We start from the raw sequence: 27,834 nt of genomic DNA on the forward strand, positions 1-27,834 counted from the left end.
AAAAAAAGAAGTTACACGTTAACTTGATAGAGAAATATACACACCCCTTTCTTTTTCAATTGATCTATATTATAAAACAGAGCGGTTTTTTACCAAAATGTCTATACATACAAACATAGATGCATCTACAGTCGTTCGATCATACTTAGTGATAAGGTTATAGCCGTCGGATTAAATGAATATTTCCTATTATATACACCTACGCTAATGTAAAAAAAGAAGTTACACGTTAACTTGATAGAGAAATATACACACCCCTTCATTTTTCAATTGATTTCTCTAAAATTGATTTTCTTGCATTTAATTCAATATTTGCTTTTAAATTGATTCCTTTAAGGTTGATTTCCCTACAGTAAAAAAAGTAAACAATCATTTTTTGTAACGACCCTGATTTTCGATAAATAAAAATTTCGTTAAATATTTAAATTTTATTTTAATTACTTGGATAAAATTCCCTTTTAATCCCTATAATCCGACATAATTAGATTTAAGCCCTTTAAATTTTATTTCTTGACTAGAAATCATACATGGCAAGTAGAGTTAGTTTCCAACCGATTAGTTGGAGGAACCGAACTACCAAATTACCTAGTTGCAATCTCCTAATCCTAGATAGACCTTTTTGACCATCTTTAAGCCTTATGAATCCATCCAAACCCTAATTGAACCTTTTTGGACCAAAGGATGTAATCATTGCACTTTCATGACTAGTCAATTCTTGACTTTATTCCTCATCATTACATCTTTCTAGTGTATCTTTTCTCTTTACCCATTGAACGATAGTTGTTAGGGAAATTCTTACCCTTTGGGTAATAGGTTTTGTTTCTAATCATTTAGTTAGGCAAACCTAAGTACCATTTAACTTAGTTACATTTCCCTAGCATTTAAAAACCATTGGATAAATATAGTAATCATGATACTACCAAAAGTAGCACTCATAACCTACTTTAATCATGACTACTTGACCATAGACTTACTATCTAGGAAACTATTAACCATTGGACCATATGATTACCTTTGGAAGCTTAACCTTTAATCATGACCTACCTTAGCTTTATAAGCCTACTTAGACCTAACCATGTCTAGCCACATCAAAACCTTACTTCTCATCATTATTCTTTTACCCATTGGATAATAATTGTTAGGAAAAATTTTATCCCTTGGACAATAGACATTAGAAATTGAAATTGTCAATGAATGTATTGACTTGACAAGACAAGTCATACCAAAGGTAGTCATCATTTAGCTTCCAAAAGAAGCAACCTTAGCCATGCCATGCATGCAAACCTAGAGTTATAGCCTTGAGCCTAATTATTCTAGGGTTACTTTCCTAGATACTTATATATATCTATCTTATAAAACAGGAGGGTCTTTGGGAATATTCCTAAAGAATATTCTCTCTCAACGGTTCAGATTTCTCCCTGAAAAAATTTTATCTACCCATATAAACAAATCTAACGGTCCAGATTTTTCTACCCTTCACATACAAACTAATGGCAGTTTCGTAAATACTTTGCATTTTCTGGAATAAATGGTAGAGTACTGATTCTTTCAGTTTTGGTATTTAATTTTCCGGATTTGGTAATGATTTAATTTTCCAATTGAGTACATAGATGGCCTTGAATGCTATCTATTAATTAGGGACCGATTTTGGCATATTTTTCGGTCGAAACCGGTTGAGATAATACGGTCCGGTTTCGACCGGCTCAACCGATTTCGGTCCAGTTTCGACCGGTCTTTAAAACACATAAACCGGATCCAAATTATTTTTTCGGTTTATAAAATTTTATAAACTAGAACCGGATCGAAATTATTCAACCAGTTTGAAAAATTCGGTCCGATCCGATTTTTTCGATTTCGATCGATTTTTCGGTCTCGGCTACTATTAATCAATCTATCTAATAAAACACGAGGGAGGATTTTTTTTGAATTCCGATTTTGGAAAGATTTGATTAGGAGATTTGGTAATGATAAATTTGGTTGGGAGATTTGGTAATGGTAGATTTTTGGAAGCTTGATTTTTGGTGGTGATTTTGATTGCCGATTTTTGGTAATGATTTTGATTGCCGATTTTTGGTAATGAAAGCTTGATTGAGCAATACAGTCTTTGGCGTTTATTCTCATTTTCAGTTTTCTCTCTCTCTCCCCCTTAAACGTTCTCTTTCCAGTTCTCTTTCCTGTCCCCCTAATCCTCGCCTTCTCTCCGGTTGACTCTCCACAGGTATGGCTTTTAGTTCTTTCTTCTCTTTTTTTTTTTTCCAGCCAATTCTTTGTTTTCTCGACACGTTGTTTAGAAAATTAGTGTTGGTTTCTAATTGGGAGTTGGAGTTAATCGAAAAATTCTTCTAACAACCATAATGCATAGGCATAAGATTTATTTTTAAAGTTATCTTTGAAGCTTGGGTTTCTCAAACTCTTTAGCTTCTGTTAAAAGGATAGTTTTTTTTTTTCCCTCCGAAAAAATACACTAATGAATCGATTATTTGCTAATTACACACTAAATATTAGGGCAGTACGAAATAGGGCATTATTTGCTAATTACACACTAATAAATCGATTTAGTGTTTGGGCCACTAGCAAGCAAGTGCCGTAGGCATGGGTAATTTCAACCGTAATGCGTAGTGCCTAGTGCCGTAGGCACGAGCAAGCACTAGTGTGTGTGTGTGTATATATATATATATATATATATATATATACACACACACACTTATATATATGTACATAGTACAAGAGGAGAGAGAGAGAGAGAGAGAGAGAGAGAGAGAGGGAGAGAGAACCGAGAGGGAGGGAGAGGTGGAGTGTGTGCATGTGTTTGGGACACTTGCACAAGCTACCTATTAGCCATAAGCCTATTTCCTATTTGCCAACCCATTTCTAGTCAAATTCTAGCATAGAATCCTAGTCCTTAATCATCCTTAGATCTAGCTCTTAATAACCTAGATTTTGACTACAAAACCTAGACAAGGATTGACCATACATGGAAGGCTATACTTTAGCCTAATCAAACCCTACCCTAGACTTGTAAGACCTAGGCTATAATCACGTAGATTCACCTAGAAAGCCTAAGATCCTAGTTAGTTTATAGCCTTAAGCCTAAAAGGGTTGGACAAGACAAGTCATGGAAGGCTTTCAAGCATGATTTGACATGACCATGGAGCAAATCCATGGGAGATAGAGAGAGAGAGAGAGAGGGAGGCCGGCCAAGAGAGGGGAGGGAGAGCCCAACATTTTGCTATAAATAGGACCTCATTCTTGCCATTCAACTCACACCTTCATCCTCCAACTTTTCTCTCTAAGAAAGCTTGTGTTCTTACTTGTTCTTGCTTAGTTCTTCCTTGTTCTTGAAGTTCTTCTTGAAGTTTTTCAAGAAACTCATCCTAAACCACCCTTTCAATCCACAAAGTCAAGTAGTTTTAGTCACGAACTAGTTTCGAGAGAATCCTTTTCTCTTTCGAAGCTTTCGGAAGCATACGTAGGAAGTTACTCCACCCGATCATCAACTTACTTTTCGTAGTCGTCACTACCGCCAAGAAGAAAGGTAGAGTCCCTTTGTCCACCAACTCCAAGTATAACATAGAACCGTATGTTGGAAGTATAAGTAGATTCTCCGTATATAAGGTTACCTATTGCTTAAATGTTGAAATGCATGATAGTTTGTAAACTCATTTTGCTAGATGGTGGTATGAGCATGTTGAATAACCGAGTTTTACTTCAATAAACATATGTTGTTTTGAACTTCTCACAAAAGAAGAAAGAGCGGATTTTTGAAAGATAGATACTTATCGTTTGTTTAGAAGTATTCGTATTTTGATCTTATAATGGTTATGAGCATGCATACATGAATTTCTTATATTACTTGTCTTGTTGTTAAGCATAAGTGATTTTCCCTCCAAAGGCATCCGTACATGTGGCGTTATGCTTTAAGTTGTGATTTGAGCATGATTAGTAATATAGAGTTGGATGATCTTACTAGTTTAGTTTCAAGATTAAAATGAATGATTTATAATTTCCTATGTAAAAAGTCCTACCGCAGAGTCGTTGCATGAAAACATGACACGAAAATCGAGAAAGTTAGAAACATGACACCTAGGGTGTGGTTAATAAAAAGGCGTGTTTTGGATACAAGAAATGTTTTGGAAACCGCAATGTGGCCGGACGTGGTAGCCCATTGTGTGGTGTGTGTTTTGTGTGCCAATGGGAACCCGGCGCGGCGGAACCATTGTGAGGATACTCGGGAGACCGGCGCTGCGGAACCGAGGTTGAGTGTGTAGCTTGGTTATCCCCGGAGAGGAGCCAATGCAAGGTTTTGTGTGCCAATGGGAACCCGGCGCGACGGAACCATTGTGAGGATACTCGGGAGACCAGCGCGGCGGAACCGAGTTTGGGTGTGTTAAAATGACGATTTTGAAAATGTTGATTTGGTTAATGAAAAGTGAAACCAATGACACGGTCTACGAGGAGTCGCGTAGGAGAAACTCGAAAAATCATGGACACCAACGTTAGTTGAATAGTGAATGCGGATGTGTCATTGTTAACTATTTTGTCGAATATGTATGAACTATGTGAAAATCATTTAATTTGTGATCATTTGTTCGTAAGCTAAGGGTTAGTGGGTATAGGTTACTCTATTGAGCTTTTGTAGCTCACGGTGTTACCTTTTGGCGACCCTGACATATTATATTGGTGACGACACTGGTATAATGTGTCAGATCTTATAGACGAACAGAGTGAACTCTACACCTTGGAAGCCTTTGGAGCCGATGAGCTAGCCAAGATGGAGGAACAAGCGGAGCAGTAGATAGAACCCTAGTTTCCCCCCTTGTTTTGTTGAATGAAAGTACTTTTTTTAAGATTATGATGTAATAATGAGCCAGACTTTATTTAGTTTTTCAATGGAATTGACTATTTAACGTTCCCTAAATTCGAGGCGTTACATTTTTTGGATTCATACGCGAAAGGAAACAACCCTTTTTATAAGAAAATACACACAATTCTTCTACGTTGGGAAAGAAAAATTGCACTATGTTGAGTTTTTTTTTTTTGAATAATATTGATGAGTGAAGGAAGATGCTATGTTGATTTTTTTTGCCTTTGAGTTTAAAGAGGCTAGAGGGATATTCAAGAATAATTTTTTGACCATCGATTTGGAGCCATGCCTTTTGGCGCGGTATCTTAAAGGAATATTTCAAAATTTAAGTACACATACAAACAAGACCACATTTTTAGCCGTTAGATTGAGTTTTCAATACGTTACAGCCGTTGGATCTTACAATATGACATTTTGGTAAATACATTACATTTTGAGTGGCATTTTAGCGAGGGAGGGAGGAATCTTAAATAAAATTCTCTCTCAAAACCACATTCCCCCTTGCTCCGTGTACTCTCTCTCTCTCTCTCTCTCTCTCTCTCTCTCTCTCTCTCTCTCTCTCTCTCTCTCTCTCTCTCTCCACACAGGCAATAGAAATGGGTTGGGTGTGGTCCGACGAAGTAGACAACGGCCATGACATCACTGCAAAATCATTGATACTGCTTTGTTTAAACTAGTGGTTCCCATCTATAGCTTCTTTCATTCTCATGTACTCGCTACCTTTTTTATGTAGCCAATAAGGTGTTTGATGGAATATCCAACACATGTTCGGTGAATCTGTATTAGTAAATTGGTTTTTATAGTAAGTAGACTACTTTTTATTCAATTGTATGTGTTTCGGAAAATCTTTGGAAGCAGCTAATGGCTATTGGCCATCCATTTAAGTTGGAAAATGTGTAAGCGCATGCAGTGTGCATGTGAACAATAGTTCATGACTGAGTGTTTTATCTTTTTTTCTCAGGTATAAGGCTGCATAAATCAAAAACACCAAATTAGAAGGATGATAATTTGCGTCCCCTACTCTTATTGCTCTCTCATTTTTATAAATTAAACCAAAAGGCCAAAACCAGTACCAAAAAGAGTTTCCATTATTATTTTTCACCTCCTGCTGATTTAGTTGATGTAGAGTATTGGTTGGTATGTTTAAATTTTAAAATGTTGGTTCTTAAAATCCTACTCTTGGACAGGGGTTTATATATTGGGTTCAATATCCAGTATTTATTTAGCAGTGTACTAATCGTGGAGTCGTGCCTTCAGGCACACTAGCAACGTGCCTTTAGATACGTTGCGATACGTTGTGCCGTGCCTTCAGACACAGGCATACACTATTACAGTATTATCATACTATATAGATTTGTACAATTTTAACAACTCTTTTTTTTTTCGTCGACAATTTTAGCAACACTATTGAAGGTGGTTTTAGTTTGTAGTTATAGTGATCTCATCCATGAAAAGTTTAGATTTGCTTGACCATGTTTTTATATTCATGTGGAAATGAAAATAATATATGGATAACTTGCTCCTCCCTAAAAGTTCTTTAATGAAATATTTATGCGTCAACTTTTCAAATACACTCGCCGTAACATTGGGATCAAGGTCGATCCTATCATGGCTTGGCCTAAGGTGAATTTCAAAGAAGGGGTGGTAATTGTTCTTTTTGGGCTTCTATGCTAAGTATAATTTTTTTGAACTTATATGTCGGGTTCTAAAAATAATTGAAAAACCTAAATTTTACACTATTTTAGGAGTCTACGACGAATGCTTCTTGTCCCTTAGCTCAGAGCTAACACTGATTGGAATAAGGATAATGAATAAGATTGAGATCTTTTGGGGAATATATGTTCCCTATAACCACAAGGAGACGATCAATTCCAGTCATACAATTTTATAATTTTTAATTACCATTTGGTTGTGACTTCCTTTTAATTACAATTTTAGCAAAACTACTCCTTGCGTCCCTTTTTGAATGCGCCCCTTTTTAAATGTCTTTTACTGAAAGACGTAAAGTGCGCCATGTATAATTTTTTTCAATTTCTTTGCATGAAATTAAACATCAGAAATGGCATAAAAGTAATGCTATACCATCTGACTGTATAACTGCATAATCAACTCATTTTCCGAAAAAATTATACCCAAATCTAATAAAAATATTAAAAAAATGACCAAAAAGATGTGTCAAAAAATGGTGAAAAATTAGCCCAGAGGGGCCCTAAATTGTCACGTGGATCAATTTCTAGGGTTCTCTGTGTAATTGTCCCAATACATTTTCGATTTCTCGCGATCTAGGGATTTCTCTGTAATTGCCACAATATATATATACACACCACGGTTCACACGAGGGATCCCGCACTTTCTTAGAGCATTTTCAATCCATACAAAATAGAGGATGGATGTAACACATTGAGGGGAGATTTTGTAATTTATTCCACTTTTTCTTCACTTTTTCTACTTTTTGGGAGAATCTTTGAGGGACCCACCGTCCTTTTTAGAGTTTGGTCCTCCAAAAGTAAATTTGGTCCTCTAAAAATGGAGGACCAAAAGTAAATTTGGAGTACAAATTTCCTCCAAACTCTAAAAAGGACGGTAGGTCCCTCAAAAATTCTCCCAAAAAAGTACAAAAAGTGAAGAAAAAGTGGAATAAATTACAAAATCTCCCCTCAATGTGTTACATCCATCCTCTATTTTGTATGGATTGGAGATGCTCTTACGGTGCGGGACTCTCCCTTCCCATTGAATTTTGATGATTCGAGCCGCTCAATGTGTGCAGAACGTGATTTTAAGGATACTCGCGAGAAATTAGCAAAAAAAATGACCGAAAAGGGCTTCATCTGAGCAGTTTTTTTTGAACCGTTCAATGAAAACTGCTTGGATGAAGAGCTTCACGGTCATTTTTTTTGCTGATTTCTCGTGAGGACCCTTAAAATCACGTTTTGATCACTTTGAGCAGCTCGGATCATCGAAATTCAATCGGGAAGGGGAGTCCCGCATTATTTTAATCCCTCACCGGTACTTGACTATATATATATATATATATATATATATATATATATATATATATATATATATATCCATTTCTATGCGATCAGACCCACCAGCAGCAACCCAAAATCTTGAACCAAGCAGGTATAGCTCTCTCTCTCTCTCTCTCTCACTCTCTCTCTCTCTGTTTTCCGTTTTGCATAGGTGATTTAGATGGTTTTAGTTTGTTTTTTCTGATGTATAGGTGCCTTGTTTTTACGGGGAATGCCTCTTAGAGTTTGTAGTTGGGTTTGAGCTTTATAATAAAAAGTACCTATCAAAAAAAAAAATTTAGATGCTTAAACATAATATGTTTGGCCCTGTGTATAAGAGCTATCATAGAATTTGAATGTTTGTGTCTAATTTGAAGAATGGATCGTGAGATCTAAACCCTGTGTGTTTGGATCCAAGGAACACAAGGAAAAGTAAAAGATACGAAAAGAAGATGAGATAATTTTCTATTTCTTTTTTTTTTTTTTCCGTTTGGGGTTAGGGAAAAGGATAATGAGGAGATATTAAATAGGTATTGGTAAATTATCATTTTTGGGGGTTTTAATTTTTGTGTACATGCAAGAAACCTATCCTAATTGAAGAAAAAAATTTCAATGCAACGGTATTTGTAATGCCCAACACTATGGTGAGATCGAACCCGGGATTTGGTCCTTGTAAAGGGAGCACCTTACCACTTGGGCTACCTTTGTTCGGGTTTGATTGTCATGAAAATGCACAGGTTGTTTAATTTCCCATTAGTCGAGGATTTTTTGGTCCAAAGATAGCAATGGAAAGAGATTATGTGTGTTTGTGCATGTTTGTATGTGTTTTGGTTGAGAAATTCACGATACGGTCTGACTGAGAACGGATTCAATACAGTTGGAGCATCTTTGGTTTGTTTAATTTTGTCATTTGTTGCTCTTATAATGGCATCAACTTAGCTATTGATTTTTTCCTTGTGTAGAACTGAGTCTACAGACGGCTGTTAACACTTGTTGGGCACTCTATGTTCAATTTCGTTAATGAGGTTTGAGCTGCGATTGTGCAGTAGAGCATGCTGCTCTTGATTCATTCTTAGGATTGTCCTAACTTTCAAATTGGAGCCTGTTGTTGAGACAAGGAGGCTATATCTGTTATTCCATTTGTGAAATGGATTTTTCTGTGCCTTGTATGTATTGGATTCTGTCCCGCTTGCGATGTAGTGTAGGGGTCCTGTAGTGCACCCCCGGTTGTCGAGATGGAATCTGGACCATTGATTGCCGAGATAGATGGTTCGGATTGTGCACTATACCTCTGCAGAGCATCGCCGCACTACAGTACCCCCTTGTCCAAATAGATAGGGTTTGGCTGCTTCTTCTTTTTCTTGGTTTGGTTTAATTAGCTTTTACTTTTTTCTTATGCTGATTTTTATCTTTACAAGGATACTTGTTGCAATCTATGTTTAATCACCCTATTTATAAGTTAAAATCGGTCGGATTTTAAATGCTTCTAGATATAAAGTTACTTTTTGCAATTTCTCGGTGCATTAGCATTTCCATTTACATTGGTAGTTATACATTTGATATATCTGGAAGCAGGTTGGGGTAACTGTTTTTGGTTAAAAGAATGGGAGGAGGATTTAGGGTGCTGCATCTGGTCCGGCCATTTTTATCATTTTTGCCAGAAGTTCAGAGTGCTGACCGGAAGGTTCCTTTCAGAGAGAAGGTCATATATACGGTCATTTCTCTTTTCATCTTTCTGGTTTGCAGTCAGCTCCCTCTATATGGCATACACTCTACAACAGGTGCAGACCCTTTCTATTGGATGCGTGTTATTCTTGCTTCAAACCGTGGAACTGTCATGGAATTGGGGATTACGCCTATTGTGACTTCTGGACTGGTGATGCAACTCTTGGCTGGGTCAAAGATCATTGAAGTGGACAACAGCGTCCGTGAGGATCGTGCACTCCTGTGGGTACCTGGATTCTGAGCTCCTTTTAGCTAGCTAGTTCGTTAGTTTTTTTTTTTTTTGTCTGCTGCAGTCTGCTTGTTTCTATTAGTAGGAAGCTTATATTGCTGAAATGGTTTTCCCTTTCCTTGCAATCATTTGATGGTTTTTTTTTGTCAATGTTAGAAAATGGAATGCAATAATCAACTCTGTTATTTTTTCATTGGTTGACATTATCAGTCGAAGACATGATGGAAATTTTTTTTCATGGCCGAAGTGAAATCTTTTTTCCGCTTAATGTTTTCCTATACTAGCCTGAAGTAACACACCATTCTTTACGTAGTGTTTTTTTGAGGAGCTTTCAAGCTTATACTACACATTTCTGTTTATCTTGTGTTGCTTTAGATTATTAAGTTCAAATCAATTGTACCCTCTAATACCCGCTTGTCAGTGTATCCTATTGTAATATGCTTGGTTTCTCTCTCCTGTCTTCCTGCAGAAATGGTGCACAAAAGTTGCTGGGAATCCTTATTGCTGTTGGTGAGGCTGTTGCCTATGTTCTCTCTGGAATGTATGGCAGTGTCGGCCAACTTGGTGTTGGGAATGCTATTCTGATTATAATTCAGCTTATCTTTGCTGGTATTATAGTCATATGCTTGGATGAACTTCTCCAGAAGGGATATGGTCTTGGCTCTGGGATTTCCTTATTTATTGCAACCAATATCTGGTAAATAGCCTACACCGCTTTCAATTTCTGCTTTGATGTTCAATTTTTCTGTATAGTGGACAGTGTCCTCAGATTTGATTGGTTTGCAGTGAAAGTATAATCTGGAAAGCATTTAGCCCCACAACTATTAACAGTGGGCGTGGAGCTGAATTCGAAGGTGCTATTATTGCTTTGTTCCATCTGCTGATAACTAGAACAGATAAAGTCCATGCTCTGCGGGAGGCTTTCTATCGGCAAAACCTTCCAAATGTGACAAACTTGCTGGCTACTGTCTTGATATTCCTTGTTGTGATATATTTCCAAGGTTTCCGTGTTGTTTTGCCTGTGAGATCCAAAAATGCGCGCGGACAACAGGGCTCTTATCCGATTAAGCTATTTTACACCTCAAACATGCCCATCATTCTCCAGTCTGCACTTGTTTCCAACCTTTATTTCATCTCTCAGGTATGAAGTTTTATGTGTGGTTGGAGTTGACGAATCTTGTATTCTACTATTGTTGCGGACATTTATTACCTTCGCTTTTTGTTCAGTTGCTCTACAGGAAGTTCAGTGGAAATTTCCTTGTAAATCTCTTGGGCAAGTGGAAGGAATCGGAATATTCTGGGCAGTCTATCCCAGTTGGTGGTCTTGCTTACTATGTCACTGCACCATCAAGGTAATAATGATTTTCCCCATATTTTCTAACTATATGGTGTCTTTTTTATCATCTCCTTTCTAAAATTTTCATACACTTCTCCCAGAATATACTTCTCATTCTTTTGTTTTATCCTGGTTTCACTCTTTCGATTGTGTAAAATTTCAGCTTGGCAGACATGGCAGCCAACCCTTTCCACGCTCTCTTCTACATAGTGTTCATGCTGTCAGCCTGTGCACTGTTTTCAAAGACTTGGATTGAGGTTTCCGGATCTTCTGCTAGAGATGTGGCCAAGCAGCTTAAGGTAACATTAGATGAGTTCTTTGATTTCTTGTTGCACCCATTTGTTATTATCTGCCATAGTCTTTGATTAATTGTGCAAGTTGAGGTGAATAAGATAATTTTCTTGTACCATCACCTAATGCGACCTGTCCTCACACTTGAGGCCCTTTGCCGAGTGATTCTCTTATTCTTATTCCTATGGATGTCGTATTTCTTAACTTTTGATTTGGTAGGTGTCAAGTGGTACTGGACTACTAGTATTCAATTTTTTATAAGATCAACCTTTGGAGATTGTGGCTTCGGTAGCTGTTTGATTTTATTTTTTAGATCATCCTATGTATTAGTTCCTCGGTCAATATTGTTGAGAATTGAGACGAGCCTCAAAATTTAGACAGTTAAACTTTTACAGGACATTTTCCAGGTGTATATTAGAGTATTCTTGTAGCATGCTCTAATGTTATGAATTTTCCACGTTAGTTAGATCCTGTAGGAGGAATCATTAGATTTTGAGTTAGAACTGATATGCCTTCAGTGGGTGTTACGGTCTGCGAATTTTTTGTGCACTTCTCTTTCCCCTAATCTATTTCTTATCCATTAACCAAAATGCAAAAAGGATAAAGACATGAAAAAGGAAAAGTAAAGGTCATCGTCTTGATTTTGAAACACCTAGTACTTGATACTCGTAACAAAAGGATAAGTTTTACAAGATATGGTTTCTTCGTTAGTCATGTTGGTTGGTAGTTATCTGGTTCTGTCCTCGTATGTATTTACATATTGCCCAAGTCAGAAATATATTATTGGGCAGGTAGAGATCTAATTCGTGCACAATGTACTAAGTAGGCATTATTTTCACATGATGGAAATTAAACAACAGAAATGAGTTTTCTACATAAGGTTTTTGAATGTTTTGGTATACTTTTGGCAGGAGCAACAAATGGTGATGCCTGGACATCGAGATTCAAATCTACAAAAGGAACTGAATCGCTACATCCCAACTGCAGCTGCCTTTGGGGGAATGTGCATCGGTGCCTTGACAGTGCTGGCAGACTTCATGGGGGCAATTGGCTCTGGGACAGGTATTCTGCTTGCGGTTACAATCATCTACCAGTATTTTGAGACATTTGAGAAGGAGAAAGCCAGTGAGCTAGGTTTCTTTGGCTTTTAAGCCTCTCTTTGTAGTTTCTTGTCGAACAACAGTATGATAGCGAACAATAGTGTGATAGCCAACCGCATATATCGATGTAGTTTCACTTGTAAGCGTCTGTGCCATTTACTTTTTTACTTCTCTAATTTCGAAATTTAAAAACAAAGCGTAGATTTTTTTTGTCCATAACATTCATGCATTTACGAGTCATGTAATGGTATTGATACTCCTGAAAGGTGAACAACAAACGTGTTGGGTGCACACTTTTGCCGGAGGTGTGTGTTGGACAATGAATGGATCATGGATGTGAAAAACATAGCTTTAAGGTCATTGACATTCTTTTTCTGTTTTGCCAATCGGTAACAAACTTAACTTTATTGATCACTACGACGCAGAAATATCCAAAGAAGCTTCACTAAATACCCAGCTTGGAAATCTTTTAGCCAGGCAGGCTGTAGGTGAACATTGACATTCTTTTTCGTCTGAAAATTCCTTAACTTTTCCTGTAAAGTGGCTGAATTAATGTCTTTCACTTCTCATTTATTTAGATGATAAATTGATAGTTATAGTCTTACCCTTACTTCTTTATCATCTTTTTTTGAATCTCGATATAAATTAAGTTGATAGTTGATTCATTGCGTGCAGACAGTACCCTGTGCAACCCACGAGAATCTGCAAGAACTGGCACGAAAATTTGCAAATGAGTTAAAAATGAATTAAAGAAAATCTTAACGCTCAACATAAGGTCAATACATTTAACTAATACTTGTGAACTTGGAGAGATTTTTATTTAGAGAGGGAATTTATGAATAATTGAAACACTTAGTTGGAGAGCTATGATTAAGTTAGGGCTACAAAGGAGCCGAGCTTTAGAATGTTCAGGTTCGTTTGTTAAGTTTTTAATTAAATTCGGACTTGGTTGGAGTCGAACATGAATTTGTTCACGAGCCTTAACGAGTCCAAAATACTCGTATAAGATATAGAGTAATTAACAAATTCTGTCTCTTTTAATTTTTTTTTTGGGTCTTCGTTTATTTTTTAAATTTGTGGTCTAAAATTTTCACTTTGTGGATATCGACGAATCGAAAAATATTACTATTCGGTTCAAAACTAAATTTTGAACAAAAAACAAAAATAAGCCAAGTGACCTAAAGTTATGTCAAACGCAAGTTTTCTAAAACCCTGCTCCACTTCTGATGAAACTAGATCCTCTTGTCTTCTTGACATTTTGATTTACCATCAACTTCCTCACTCTTTCTGCATCATCCCATTTTCCACTCAAAACATACAAATCAGAAATAAGAGTATAAACCCCTCCGTCGTTTTCAGGTTTCACCGTCTCCATAACCTGATCAAACACTCTCTCCGCCATCTCGAATTGCTTATGCAGCTTACACGAGCACAAAAACGAACCCCAAACAACGACGTTAGGTTTAAGTCTCATCGTTCTAATGACCTCGTAAGCTTCCCCCAACAGCCCCGCCTTCCCAAACATGTCGACCATGCACCCATAGTGCTGAATTGTAGGCTTCAATCCGTATCCCTCAATCATTCTGAAGTATCCGTGGCCTTCCTCCACCAACCCTGCTCGTGCACAAGCAGTAAGAACCCCTGTGAATGTCAATTCATTTGGTCTAACACCGGCTTGTTTCATCATATCGAAAATAGACAACACTTCTTTGCCATATCCGTGTTGTGCTGATCCACAAATCAGAGCAGTCCATGACACTACGTTCCTGCCTTCCATCAAACTGAATACATGACTAGCATTCTTAAGATATCCACACTTGACATACATGACCACAAGAACAGTACCAAGTTCCGCGTTCAACTCCCAACCGTTTTTCAGCGTATATGCATGAACCGATTTTCCCAACAATCCTATCGAACCCATGTGAGAAAATCCCGCTAAAATCGAACACAATGTCACTCGGTCTGGTTTTAAATCCTCGAGCAATAACATTTCACGAAAGAGTACTAACCCATTCTCCCAAAGGCCATTACTCATGTAACACGCGATCATTGCAGACCACGAGGCAACATCCCTCACAGGCATTCCATCAAACAAATTCCGCGCCTTTTCAACATTACCCGATTTTGAATAGCCTGAAACCATCGTATTCCACGTGACCGTGTTCCTCTCGGGCATTTCATCGAACAGGGCATGGGCATCGTCAGACGAGGCCCCAACGTACGCTTGTAGAAGGGAAGTTGCAACGTAGACGTGGGTGTCGAAGCCGAGTTTCAGGAGATGGGAGTGGAGGTGACGGATCAGGGGAAGGTTCTGCAAATGGGTACAAGATTTGAGAGTGAAGAGGATAGAGAAGGTGTCGAAGGGGAGGGACAAGCGGTGCATCTGGGAGTAAAGGTGAAGTGCTTTGTGGGGTGAAGAAGCATTTCTAATGGCAAGAGACCATGAGTTAAAACTTCTAACTAATCTAATGGATTGTTGATAAATAATGGGGTTGAGGATTAAGTGAGAGAGAAACAGTTTCATAGATTTGCTTCTATTAAGCAATGACATTAATTTGATAGAGAAAGAGAAAGACAATGGCACCGCCACTAGCTTAGATGCATGTAGAATTTTGATGGTGGCGAAAATACGATGGATCTTTTTAGGTGAGGGGTTAAAATTTCGACGACAATAGGTTCAAAACAGAGAGTAGATATGTGAACGGATAGAAGACGAAAGTGATATATGTGTTGAAGTCCTATCGGAAAAGTATGTTGGAATTAGTGAATCATGATGCTTTCCCAAATAAGGGGGCAAGGTCCTCTTAAGTTTCCCGTCCATTTGAATTTTTTTTTGGCCCCATCTCAGACCGGCAATAAGGATTGGATTTGTTTATTTTGTAGAGCTTGTCGAGACCTTCTGCCATATAAAAAAATCATGTTCGTTGGTTACCAATCGACGCTTCATCGGAACACTTTTTTGTTTGAATAGGTGCACTTATCACAATGGATTGGACCCATTTGTTGAAAGAGAAATATAATCCGATCAGTTGTCGATTGGTAACCGACGAACATGATTTTTTAAAGAAATATTTAAATATTTATCCTCTTTATTCATGTCATGTAAGAATTCATCCTGCCATTTTTTCATGCTTATATTTTCATCTTCTTAGTGTGTGAATTACATTTCTTACCCTTTCACTATGATATACATATATTATGTTTATTATTTTCCTAATTTAGTGAGATTGGATTGGATTATTTCTCAATTTAGTGGAATTGGATTGGATTATTTTCCTAATTCAGTGGAATTTGGTAAATTTAAATATAATTGACTACTTTTATTTTTTTTATCCTATTACTTTTATATTTCAATTAAATCGCATCGAAACAATCATAATTCATGATTTTTGGTAATTTTAATATGATTGATTACTTTTATATTTCAATGATAATATTTGAGGGTATATCATGTTTATTAAATCAGTTTCAAGCTAGATTACGAATAGTCATGAAACGTTGAAATTGACATGGTAATTTAAATATGAAACGTTGATCACGACAACACATGTTTTGATGGTAATTTAACCATATTTCATGGAATAAGATCAATTATTTAGGAATATGACATGATAAGTTGACCACATCTTTGCATGTTTTCTTCATTCCTCGAGTTGGCCAACCAAACAATAAAAAGTCATATTTTCCATTGATCTTATTACACGGAATATGGCTAAATTACCATAAAAAAGAAATAACATGACATACTCAAACCGTTACATGGTTAAATCGTTAAATTACCATGACATTACATGGTTAAATTACCGTGACGATTACAACGGGAACATGATAAATATCCCATGATTCGAACAAATATTTCATGGTAAACGGTTCAAATGATTTATCAAATGAAAATAACAGAGAAACATTTTTCTCAATGGCTTCAATTTCACGGTAAACGGTTTCATGGTATACGGTTTCAATTTCTTTGGATATTTTCTCAACAGCCAAACAAGAAATTACGGCAATAAACAAGAGTCTTGGAAGAGAAACTCTAGCAAAGGGATTTCCTCTAGAACCCAGTTAAATCGAATAGAAATCTTGAATAAATTGAACCAAAATAGCCCTCAAATCATGAATCGAACCAAAACATGAATAAATCGAAAAACGTGAATAAATCGAACCAAAACAAACATTGCAACCAAAGCGCAGCCCTTGTCGACCACCACTGACTCAAGCCTAGCCCTCGCCGACCACCGGCGAACGTTTTCTGGCCACCGACAACCCTCGACAGATCTCAAATCCTTAGATTTGGTTCCTTGCTAGTGGCTGTTTCGAACCCGGATGCCTCTCCAAACACCTTACCCAGTTGTCGAACCCTTTCAAAATCCCATTCTGGTTCTCCTTGCAAGCCAAAAGCGATCGATGGGTTGCATCGACCTGACAAAAATATGTCGAGCGCCCCGGTTTCAATACCATCGTTGCCATGGTGGGCGGAGCTGAATCGGTTAGCCGATGATGAAGGACTGGCCGATGACAGAGAGGCCAGGGAGGAGGGGGGGTTTGGACTTGAAGACGTCGGAGACAAGGCGGACACCGACAACAAATTGGAGGACATTGTGGTTAACAGCGACGATTCTGTTGACGAGGGCGAGTTGTGATCGTAAAAACTTTCCGTTGGAATAGATTGTGGAGAGGAAAATATTGGAAGAGAATCAAAGGAGAGGACATATTAAAAAAAGGGTGGGGGGTGGGACGGGCCCGATTAGGTGGTGGGATGGATTTGTGGTGTATATAAGTAAGAGCAATTCACGGGAATTCACCAGTAAATTCTATCCCTATAATAACGGATAGGACCCATAATTTTAAGATATCATCCCAAAATTCATTGCCTATATATGGTATTAGTTTATCATATAAACAATGAAAAAGGGCAGTATTGGGAATATTCAAATTTGAGGATGCAAACATAATCCCAAAAAGTCAACGGGATGGAAACATAAGTTCGATGCAGTTTGAGGATAATTATTTAAGTCTCTCAAAGATAGGGCCCAAATAAAATTCAAATGGATAGGAATGGACCGTAGAGAACTTGACAAGACCCTTGTCCCGAAAGAAGACGGAAAAGTGACAACCTATGATGTGTTTAATAATTAATACTCTCCAAGGATATTTTCAGCATTAACAAATATTCTTAGCATGTTTTTACCGGGTATTAATTATCAAAACACGTCATTGGCTGTTGTTTTCCCAAAGAAGACCCCTTCTCATCCAGGTAAAAAGTTACAATTATGCTACATATACAATAATTCAAACACAACCTCTCATGTACATATGAGGCTGACACACACTAATACGTGTTAACATGTATATGAGAGGTTATGTTTGGTGTTGTGTTTGAATTGTTACATACCTAAACTTTTTGAAAAAGTTATAACAATACTACACACACAACAATCCAAATACAACAGCATCCACAACTCTTTACATGTGGGGGTCCACACGCACTAACGTGTGGGCCCCACTTACAGAGCGTGTGGACCCCACTTGTATGTGAGGTATTGTGTTTGAATTGTTGAGTACATTTTTTTAAAAAGTTATAAACCTAAGTATGAATGTGAAAAGTCTAAGGAAACCGACGGGAGCCACCGACCAAGCATACCAATGGTCATGCGGAGCCCACTTCGAGCCCTCCCGGATGATCCGAGCCGTTCAATAATTTGAAAACAAAAACAAATGAACCCGTGAAAAATTAGCTTGGTCCGATATGTTGAGGTGCTCAATTCAATCTTACATTTTTTCATTCACATTCCGAATTCATGAAAAAATGTAAGATTTGATTGAGTACCTACACATATTGGATCAAACTGATTTTTAAAGGGCCCAATTAATTTTTTTATTAAATTATTAAATAGCTCAGATCATTCATGCGGCCCAAAGTGGGCCCGTGGCCGTCGATATGCCTAGTCGGTGACTGGCGTCGATTTCCGAAGCAGAGTTTTTTTGTTTTTTTGTTTTTGTTTTGTCAAAGCCGTAGCAGAGTTCGAATATGCAAAAGATACAGGGAATGACTTTGGTGTCCCCAATCATTTTGGGAACACCGTAACTTTAGGCATAACAAAATCATTATGAGTATAACCAAAACTCATTACAATAACAAAACCATAACAAGGCATAACTTGTTTGTTATGCCATGATTGATTTTTTGGATATTTCTTGATTATGCCTTATTAGGATTTTGTTATACTTGTAATATGTTTTAATTATACTCATAATGGTGAAATTATGCCAAAAGTTATAGTGTCTCTAAAATGACCGGAGACACCATAAATACAACTTTGAACAGAGAGATTTTTATTCCGTCAAGGGAATGACTTCGGTGTCCTCGGTCATTTTGGAGACACCGTAATTTTTAGCATAACAAAACTATTATGAGTATAACTAAAACTCATTACAAGCATAACAAAACCATAACAAGGCATAGCTTGTTTGTTATGCTTTGGTTGGGTTTACTAATACCTTGATTGGTTTTTTGAATATTCCTTTGTTATACCTTATTTGGGTTTTGTTATGCTTGTAATAAGTTTTAGTTATGCTCATAATGGTGAAGATATGTCAAAATTATGGTGTCCCCAAAATGACCGGGGACACCATAACATCATCTGTCGATCAAAGCTTGAACAAAAAAATATTGCTATGGTGTCCTCGGTAAATTTACGATGTCCTCGGTAAATTTGGGACACCGTAATAATTGGCATGACTTGACCATTAGGAGCATAACCATAACCATTCGGTGGCATAACCAAGGTATAACAAATTTCCCAAATTTTCCTTAATACTTAAAAGAACAGGTAAAAAAAAAAACCCAAGCTCCCCCTTTGACCACGGTTAAGTATTTTTATCCCCTACATCCATACATCTGTCATCCTCTCTACATCTTTTCCCTCATTTATTCCCTTTAACCAGGGAATTTGTTATTCCTCGTTCATCTCCCACGAACACAGAAAGAAAACCCTCGTTCCTCACCTTGTTCTCTTCTCTCTCTCCCTGTCCTCTTCCTCCATCCCCTCCTCCCCTCATCCCTACCTTACATCCACCCCGTGGAAGTCGCCGCCGCCCCCATCACCAACACGAACGACGTCCGGGTCGCCATCCGACGACCCGGATCCGAAACCCAGAAAAAGATCCAAACCCAGCTTGGACGAGAACAAGGAACCCAGGTTCGACGAGAACAAGGCCCAGATCTTCAGGCTCAAGCTCACCCACGCCCACCTCCAACCCAATATTTATTTTTGGGTAAAATCTGATTGCCTTTTTTACTGCCCATATTTGTTGAAATCTGATATTTTTGTGTTCGATCTTCAATATTTGTGTCGTTGAAATCTGCTATTTTGGGATTGGAATTGATTGTTGTTGAAATCTGCTATTTTCTTAACCTCGTAGTCTTTGAAATCATAACCCATTATACGACTTATACAGCTAACTAGAAGAGATGTTGAAACCAAGTGTCCACATTCAGTGAGGAAGTTAGGAAAAACTGATTTTGTTTCCATTATCGTGTGTGTACGATATGCAGTTGGGACTGATACAATTTTATAGACAACCTGATAGTCACTCTCTTTTAACCTAATACTGTTTGCTCGCACTGAATTTTATATACCGTTCAACAACATAGTAAAGTAATTGGTCTTTCTTACCTGTGCATATAAATCATCTAATTAGTTATTCTGAAGCTAAAATACGAAAATAAGCATCTACATGGACTAAAACTTTAATTTTTTCTTTTAAACATTTCTCTATTGGGTTAGTTTTAGAAGGAAGCACAATAATCTAATTTGGAGGAGAAAGAAGTTTTTCATTTTGTGAAGTAGAAATTTACTGACTACTATCGACATTAAAGAGAAAGAAAATAGAGTAGGCACAAGTTTTCTCCCCTTTTCTGTCTGTAATCTTTATTTTGATGGGTTCGATTATTGTGTTATAACTTTTGAGATGTCTTCCTATTATTTCCGACCATTCTATCCATTTTCTTTATTTAGAATCTTCCTATAATCTTTATTTTCGGCACAACCAGTTGATATGATAGCCCATAAGTAATGTTTCAAACACAATGGACTGTGGGCTTGTTTGTTTGATCTGATTAATAGGGAAGGGATATATAATCTCATAAGACATGTAGTCCCATCAGACTAATAGTAATGGGATTAAGAAATACCAAGCGCCCCATGGTATTAAGTCTCATACTTTTTTGGATTATACTCGGGGCCATTAGTTTAAGATGGGCGATAAATATATTAACACAACGCTGGAATGTGATCCCCTTAGATATAGTCCAATCTGACACTCATATCCAGTTAAACAAGCGACCCCTAAATGTGTTGTATTAAAAGACATGAAGAGGAACATCATTTCAAAACAATCTCTGGCTTGGTAGATTTGGATTTTCCTAGTTGTAACTTGAATGGTTGTCCTATAGTCTGATTGTCTATCTATATTTGTAACAAGTTCATCCTGAGAGTCTTAAGCTTTCCTAGATTTGCAGGTATAAGGAAAGGCGATGGGATCTCAAGCAACTTATTGGATTTGATGAAATGCCATCATCACACTTGGCAATTGTCACTTCTCTTGCTACAGCTGTTGGTTTTCATGATGACTTTGGAGGATCACCATTCGCAACTGCATTGGTCTTAGCATGTATTGTATGATTCTTACTTATTTTGAGAAAGTTGAGTGTAGTTTCTGTACATATCTTATCTAGCAATACAAAGGGGTCGTATATGTTGTGAGGTACACTAAGTGCGAGTAGTTTTTTAGGGGTTCATTGTGATGTAGATACCACATGCTAAACCACGTTGATTTTGACTAGACTAAGTTATTGATTTCGATACACGGAGTAATTGAACTGGATGTTTGATTTATAGTTTAGGATTTTCTCTCTCATCCAGTCTTCGTAAAAATAGACACCTTGTGTGCACTAAATAAACTAATCCTCGAGTCTCAATCTATCAGCGTAGTCTTCATTGTTGTGGTCTAAAAGGGGTAAATGAGGAATAGATTTTGAACTTTTGGAAAATTTTGCACACAGTTCTGCCTCATTGGCAAGCCCACAAAGTTTACAGTTTGTGGGCCGTGTATTAGCATTTACCAAATTGTACAAGTATCTCTACGATACAAGTTGATTCTTCTTTCTATTACTATTTTCATGATGCCTTATTTGACATCTGCATTTGAGATTTACTCTTGGAAGTATATTGTGTGGGAGGTAATGTATGACGCATTTGGTGTAAGGTTACATGTTGGTTGCCAAGTAGAGGTTTGATGCTCTCTCTCTCTCCAACCAAAAAACAGGCCACATAAGCTCTTATTTGGACTCTTATATATCTTTTTGGCATGCAATCACATATGCATGTTCTACAATGTTAACAGTTCACAGCTGCAACACATCTTGTGGAGATCTAAAATGAATTCTTTTTCAATGTCAAACTGAATTTCTTCAGGTTTTGAATCAAACTGTTTATGAACTGCCTGTTGAACATCCTCTTGCTGAAAGCAAACCCCTACGTGAACTTCTCTGGCACACCCGTACTCAGGTTACGTTTATAAGTTTGGATTTCCATCATCTTTGATTGATATATACTTGGCTACATAATTGACTTGACGACAAATGATGATGATAGCTGGATGTTACTGTATATGATATAGTACAATAGCCTTCTTTAACATTCTAAAAATGGGGTAGCTTTGAAAAATCTTGTTTAGAACTTTAGGCTGCATTACTCTAAATATCATCCCCTTCTCCAAAAAGGAAAAGAAAAATAAAAAAAGTGGGAACAAGTGTCATTTTTAAATTTTGCAATCATATTGCAGGTAATTGCTGGCAGTTTTCTGGGACTTGTCACCGTGATAGTTGGTCATTTTATAGTTGCATCTGGTACAGCTCACGATTGAATCCCCCAAAATAATATGAATCAAGAAGGCAGCCTTCTACCTTGACATAGAAGTGTTCTCCAATCCTAACTTCAAGGCGGTTTTATGCGCAACTTTGTCAGGATATTCTTGTACTAGATGGAACAATTTTGTTGGAACAATTGTAGACTAGATGGACTTTATTTAGTTGGAATTTTTTTATTGCATGGATGTTTTGACTTCAGATTGTTCACAATACACATTTTGTATAACGTTTAGATTGTGATGCTAGAACTGTTGTTCGGCTGCGGCTGCAGCTGCAGCTGGCTTGTGGGCAACTTGTTCTCTATAATTACTTGAATACATTGGGAAACTTCATCTTCCCATTGTAATTGTTACTTTTCATTTTCAATTTGGATCTGCCTTCAAAGTTAGAGATATCTATGTAGCATGATGGAGTTAGTCGCAATAAGCACTCAAAAGAAAAGGATTTAAGGTTGCTTTCGTTGAATGCCCAAGTGAAACACAAGATATCATGATGACTTTTGGGATGAAATGGTCAATTATTTACTGGAATTTCTTCCACCAGATAAGGGCATCTCGCTCTTGCGCGCGCAAACATGCACAATGTCTCACAGATATCTCAAATTCAAAGTAACTTGTTGCATACAAACTGCTACAAATACTAAGCCACATTAAAAATCTATAATCGTTAAAATAAAATAAAAATTAGAAAAACAGTTCTTTGTAGCTGCTCGAAGCATGATATCTCTATAGTCTGTGGACACTGCTGAAATCTCCAGAAGAAAATTTCAAACCAGCAACTTCTCTCCAAAATGCTTGTGTTAAGACAGTATAAGACGAGAAGAAAACTTCGTCAGGGAAATCCGAAAATGGTGGAAAAAACCGTTCTCATCTCTACAGTAGGATCACCAAAGGCGCTCGAGTTCACCCGCCAAGCAACATGCGCATCCGGCCTAACTAAGATAGCTCCTCTACTTGTCATTTGACATATATCCCACCATGACGATAATGTTAAACTCTGCTTCACTTCCACAAGATCTATGTAACGCATCCAAGGCAACATTGCTTCCTCGCTGCCTACTTCAGCTCCATTAGTGGCATCAAGTCACTTGCGCGATTCGAACGCGCATTGCTGGTAATGGTGTGGCCACATCACACATACTTTAGCAGAAACTTTGACTTCCTCGGCCACCTTGAAACCAGCGTGAGCAAGACACAGATAAATTCATTTCCAACGTACCAAAAAAAAAATTGATGTTCGAAGTTGTGAAGCCTTGACCAGTGAATCTTTTGTGTCATTTGCATAGTGGAAAACATTTTGAGCTCCCCTTATACAAAACATAATGATCATGTATAGAGATAAATTAATCTCAACACCAAAAATCAGAAAATTACACAAATAAACAAAAAAAGAAGGATAGAAATTTTCTTCTAAAGATGTTTGAAAGCTTACTTGGGATGGCTAAGGCATTGAAAGGGGATAACATGTAATGATGACCACAATGCCATCATCACTGGAACTTAGTTCATGCGGACAACTCTAGGCTTTCTCCGTCCCACTCTTAGGGGATGAAAATGATGCACTCTCACTTTCACCCTCTATTTTCCTGGATAAAGGAAAAGAAAAATAAACCAAATAAGTACAAGTTACTTAAGAACCAAATAGGACCTAAGAACATACTTTTTTGTTTAAAAAAGTAATCACACTTGTTGTCTTTTGGTGTCAAGCTCATCTTCGTCAAACTCACATCTTCATAATTCAATCTCTTGAGAGCTCCAATAAGATTTATCATCCTGTATTTATCCTAAAATTAGATTTTACCATAATCAATTGACCATACGGTTGGACCACTAAAAGCAAACAAAATGTATACACATAGTCCATGAGTCCATACAAGTTCAAGGAACAGGCCAATAGATTCTAATCCTCCAATCAAGGAAATAAAACCAATTAAGATTGAAACTATATGAGTTTCTAATAAGTCAAACTACTCCAAGGTGTCAACTATAAAAATCCTGAAGAACAATCAACTAAAAAAAATAAAAAATAAAAAAATAAAACACCCTAAAGAACAATCAAGGGATTTACTGAAACAGGGCCTTCAAATATCAAGTCATTTAGCCTTATGATTAGGCTACTAAAGAAAGAAAAAAAAAAGTTTACTTTATAGGAAAGCTAATGTCTTTGAAACTTAGGATTTCAAACATGTAATACACTGCTCTACTTGGATTTATTTCCTCTTGTTTTAATGCGTAGTCCAACATTCTTGCCCGGATAAAAAAGAAGGGGGTTCTTGCTACCTAAGTCAAAGCTGACCAATACTATTGACTTTATAAAACTATGTCTTCACAAAAAAAAATTCAAAACGCCAACTAAATATAATATGAATTTCTTCGTTTGAAACTAGGGGTGGCACCAACCCCACCCCCTCCACTTAACAAATGAACCACAGAGATACCATGGTTCAAAATTCCAATCTCCAACTACAAATTCCAACTTCCAGCATCTAAATAGTTGACCACTGAAAAATAACTTCTATGGCCCTAAAGGAAAACCCCAATTCAGCACTCACTCCAGACTATGTATGGCCATGGGATGAATCAGATCGATCTAACAGAAACGTGTTAGATCAATAAGTCATGACTTGTTAGATCAATCTAACAGAAACTTGTTAGAATAGCTTCTTCAAATGTAGCTTTAGTGATCCGGGCACCTGTGGTCAAGAGCAGCTATTCCTTTCTTAATCTCTCTGCACATAACTGGAGGAATGAGAACATATAAGACCAGTTATTCTTTTCTTAATCTCTCTGCACATAGCTGGAGGAATGAGAACATATAAGACCACTAGGTGAAGACAATGGAAAGCTAATACAATTAGTCAATGCAAAGCTAAAATGATTGACCATACGTTCCGTAAGCTGGGTGAAGAAACTAATTACATTTATTTGGCAGCTTGGCTACCAGATAGAGTTTTTGACCCAACCTGCTCAACTCGTAAGGTTTACACAGAAGGTGCCAGGGATGTTCTCTCTGCTCTAAATGGAATTAATGGTAAATACCAACATAACTATAATTAATGGTTCATTAAGCTTCAATATATAGTGAATGGATTGAGAGCTCTCGGATTTTTGTCTCGTAGCAACAATTATGGGCAGACTACCAGCGGTAAGACATTTACACACTTCATTAGAGAGATCCAAACGAATAAAATCACTGGCATCAGAGAGATGATAGACATATACACACACTTCAACTTATAACCAGATTTGTTATATAATCGTGAAATATGGAACCAGAAATACAAAGTTAGGGTTCGAACCAAAAAATCCCCAATTTCACAAGCCCTAATTTTTTTTTGGTTTGAACAAGGTATAGTGAAATTAAAGGCTAGAATCAACTGAAATTGTACGGGCCAGCCATAACCCACAGAGAGAGAGAGAGAGAGAGAGAGAGAGAGAGAGAGAGAGAGAAACCTTGGTGGTCGGTAAAGGCGTCAGGGCTGGGCCCAGGCGATTTTTGCCTCTGGTGGTGGTCGGCGGAGGTGAAAAGTGAGGTTGGTGGTCGTCGGTGCTAATGGTTCGCCGGTGGTGATCGCGTCGGACTGGCTCCTCCTCCCCCCTCTTTCTCTCCGTTTCTCTCTCCCTCTTTTAAACTCTTTGATCGCGTGTCTCTCTCCCTCTTTTAAAATGTACGTGGTTATAGTATAATTGTTTCATTTAATAAAATAAAATAAAACTGATTTCAAATTTTGGAGATTATTGTATGGACCCAGTTGCACCAACATTACATACAAAATATAAACTTCATCGCCACACACGTTTATTTTTTGGTCTATCTAGACCATTAGAATTTCACGTCTTACAAATTCTGCCATCATTGATGAAAAATAGAGATCATCGAATATAAACGATCATCAAATTAGAACACATTATATGCATAAGGAGGAATAAAGTCTTCTAGTGCACTGTCCAAGTCCCGCCTGCCATTTTTTTTTTAGAATCAGAACCTTTTATCTTTTACATATGAGGAATTAGATCGTTACCACAAATAATGAAGTCTATCACATATCGATAGACATTTGATAGGACATAAAAGAACATTCTTATAATAGAACCGCTTCCTGATCGAAGGGTTTCCTAAATCCGATAGACCAAAAAGATTAAAGAATGATTATAACAACAACTGCAACAAAATTGAATGGTTTCGATCGTCGTGATCGTGTTCTGATTATGTGACTATTATACATTACACTAAAGCACAAGACCTTAGTTTATAAACAATAAGGTTGAACATATAGATTTTAAAAGAAGTTGCCGAATAACTTTTTGTGATGACCGATCTAAACCGTTAAAATTGTACATCTTATCGATTCTATATTTGCTGCCAAATTTAGTGATAATCGGACGTTGGCAACCACATAATCGAAACACATTCGATGTTTTACGTAGGTATTAAAGTTCTATAGTTCACCACTCGATGACCGGTTTAGCTATTTTTTCAAAATCAGAACCGTCTATCTTTTAGGTAAGAGAGATTACATTATTCCTGCCAAGAATTAAGTAATGGGCAAATTTTCGTAGTCGTTCTTCTAGTTTTACGATTGTTTCAATTTTGTCCCTCTAGTTTTAATTGTCTCAATTTCGTCCATGTAGTTTGTTTTACGTTTCAAATGGCTAAAATCGTTAACACCGGTAATGAAACTAACGGAAAAATATGATTAAAAAATTAAGTACTCCAATTTTCAATCCGGTTGAACCAGTGCGAAGATCTTATTTTTTTGATCATTTTATCGTCGATAGTCGTAATGAATATTTTGCTCTAAGGCCTTTCAAAGAGCACCCGAAGACTTCTTATTTAATTTCAGGACTCACTTAGGGTGCTTATTGAAAGGCCTTAGAGCCAAAAATCCATTATGACAATTTAAGATAAAATGATCAGAAAAATAAGATCTTCACACTGGTTTCAAACAGATTAAAAATTGGAACATTTAATTTTTTAACTATATTTTTTAATATATAAACGGTGTAAAAAAATAAGTGTTCCAATTTTCAATCTGTTTGAACCGATGCGAATATCTTATTTTTCTGATCATTTTATCTTAAATGGTCATAATGAATTTTTGGCTCTAAGGTCCCGTTTGGATGCGTCCATAGGGGGAGGAGGTCTTATTCTTTACCCAGGAATGCTACATACACCACACACTTTCACTACACCATCCACTACATTCTTTATGGGACTCATTTCGGGTCCAACAAAAAATACAGAAAAATATTCATAAATTTTAAAATAATATTTTAGGGGGCTTCGTAAAAAATCAGCTCTAACGGGTATCGATAAATATTATTTATGGGTTCGTATGTTCGAA

General features: G+C 37.1%; 3 protein-coding genes and 1 long non-coding RNA gene across 4 annotated transcripts; 3 read left to right on the plus strand and 1 right to left on the minus strand.

The window, feature by feature from the left end:
* The first annotated feature begins 8,840 nt into the window (after positions 1–8,840).
* LOC131316105 (uncharacterized) lies at positions 8,841–12,772 on the plus strand. Its single transcript, XM_058345384.1, has 7 exons — positions 8,841–9,214; positions 9,451–9,822; positions 10,299–10,526; positions 10,616–10,970; positions 11,057–11,181; positions 11,329–11,464; positions 12,368–12,772. Exons 2-7 carry the CDS (start codon positions 9,479–9,481, stop codon positions 12,605–12,607), a joined length of 1,428 nt encoding a protein of 475 aa, XP_058201367.1. The 5' UTR covers positions 8,841–9,214; positions 9,451–9,478; the 3' UTR covers positions 12,608–12,772.
* Positions 12,773–13,637: 865 nt separating this feature from the next.
* On the minus strand, positions 13,638–15,333 carry LOC131315860 (pentatricopeptide repeat-containing protein At5g66520-like). Its single transcript, XM_058345075.1, has one exon. The coding sequence runs from the start codon at positions 15,108–15,110 to the stop codon at positions 13,761–13,763; it is 1,350 nt and encodes a 449-aa protein (XP_058201058.1). The 5' UTR covers positions 15,111–15,333; the 3' UTR covers positions 13,638–13,760.
* A 1,656-nt stretch (positions 15,334–16,989) lies between these two features.
* On the plus strand, positions 16,990–23,601 carry LOC131317339 (uncharacterized). Its single transcript, XM_058346897.1, has 7 exons — positions 16,990–17,188; positions 17,718–17,813; positions 19,425–19,834; positions 21,073–21,237; positions 21,801–21,851; positions 22,036–22,128; positions 22,406–23,601. Exons 1-7 carry the CDS (start codon positions 16,990–16,992, stop codon positions 22,484–22,486), a joined length of 1,095 nt encoding a protein of 364 aa, XP_058202880.1. The 3' UTR covers positions 22,487–23,601.
* A 474-nt stretch (positions 23,602–24,075) lies between these two features.
* On the plus strand, positions 24,076–25,527 carry LOC131316470 (uncharacterized). The gene is made up of 2 exons (XR_009197132.1): positions 24,076–25,255; positions 25,310–25,527. It is a non-coding gene; the product is annotated as an uncharacterized LOC131316470 (long non-coding RNA).
* Positions 25,528–27,834: the final 2,307 nt, after the last annotated feature.

The sequence above is a fragment of the Rhododendron vialii genome, chromosome 2a (genome assembly GCF_030253575.1).
Source record: "Rhododendron vialii isolate Sample 1 chromosome 2a, ASM3025357v1".
In the NCBI taxonomy this organism is placed as follows: Eukaryota; Viridiplantae; Streptophyta; class Magnoliopsida; order Ericales; family Ericaceae; genus Rhododendron; species Rhododendron vialii.

What these genes read in the sequence shown, in the direction of transcription:
- LOC131317339 (XM_058346897.1), top strand. Translation starts at nt 16,990, where the DNA reads ATGTCGAGCGCCCCGGTTTCAATACCATCGTTGCCATGGTGGGCGGAG. An exon ending in CGACGATTCTGTTGACGAGG is followed by an intron (nt 17,189 to 17,717) that starts GCGAGTTGTGAT and finishes GGATATTTTCAG; the next exon opens with CATTAACAAATATTCTTAGC. An exon ending in CATTGGTCTTAGCATGTATT is followed by an intron (nt 21,238 to 21,800) that starts GTATGATTCTTA and finishes ATTGTGTGGGAG; the next exon opens with GTAATGTATGACGCATTTGG.
- LOC131315860 (XM_058345075.1), bottom strand. Translation starts at nt 15,110, where the DNA reads ATGTCATTGCTTAATAGAAGCAAATCTATGAAACTGTTTCTCTCTCAC.
- LOC131316105 (XM_058345384.1), top strand. Translation starts at nt 9,479, where the DNA reads ATGGGAGGAGGATTTAGGGTGCTGCATCTGGTCCGGCCATTTTTATCA. An exon ending in CGTGAGGATCGTGCACTCCT is followed by an intron (nt 9,823 to 10,298) that starts GTGGGTACCTGG and finishes GTCTTCCTGCAG; the next exon opens with AAATGGTGCACAAAAGTTGC. An exon ending in ACCTTTATTTCATCTCTCAG is followed by an intron (nt 10,971 to 11,056) that starts GTATGAAGTTTT and finishes CTTTTTGTTCAG; the next exon opens with TTGCTCTACAGGAAGTTCAG.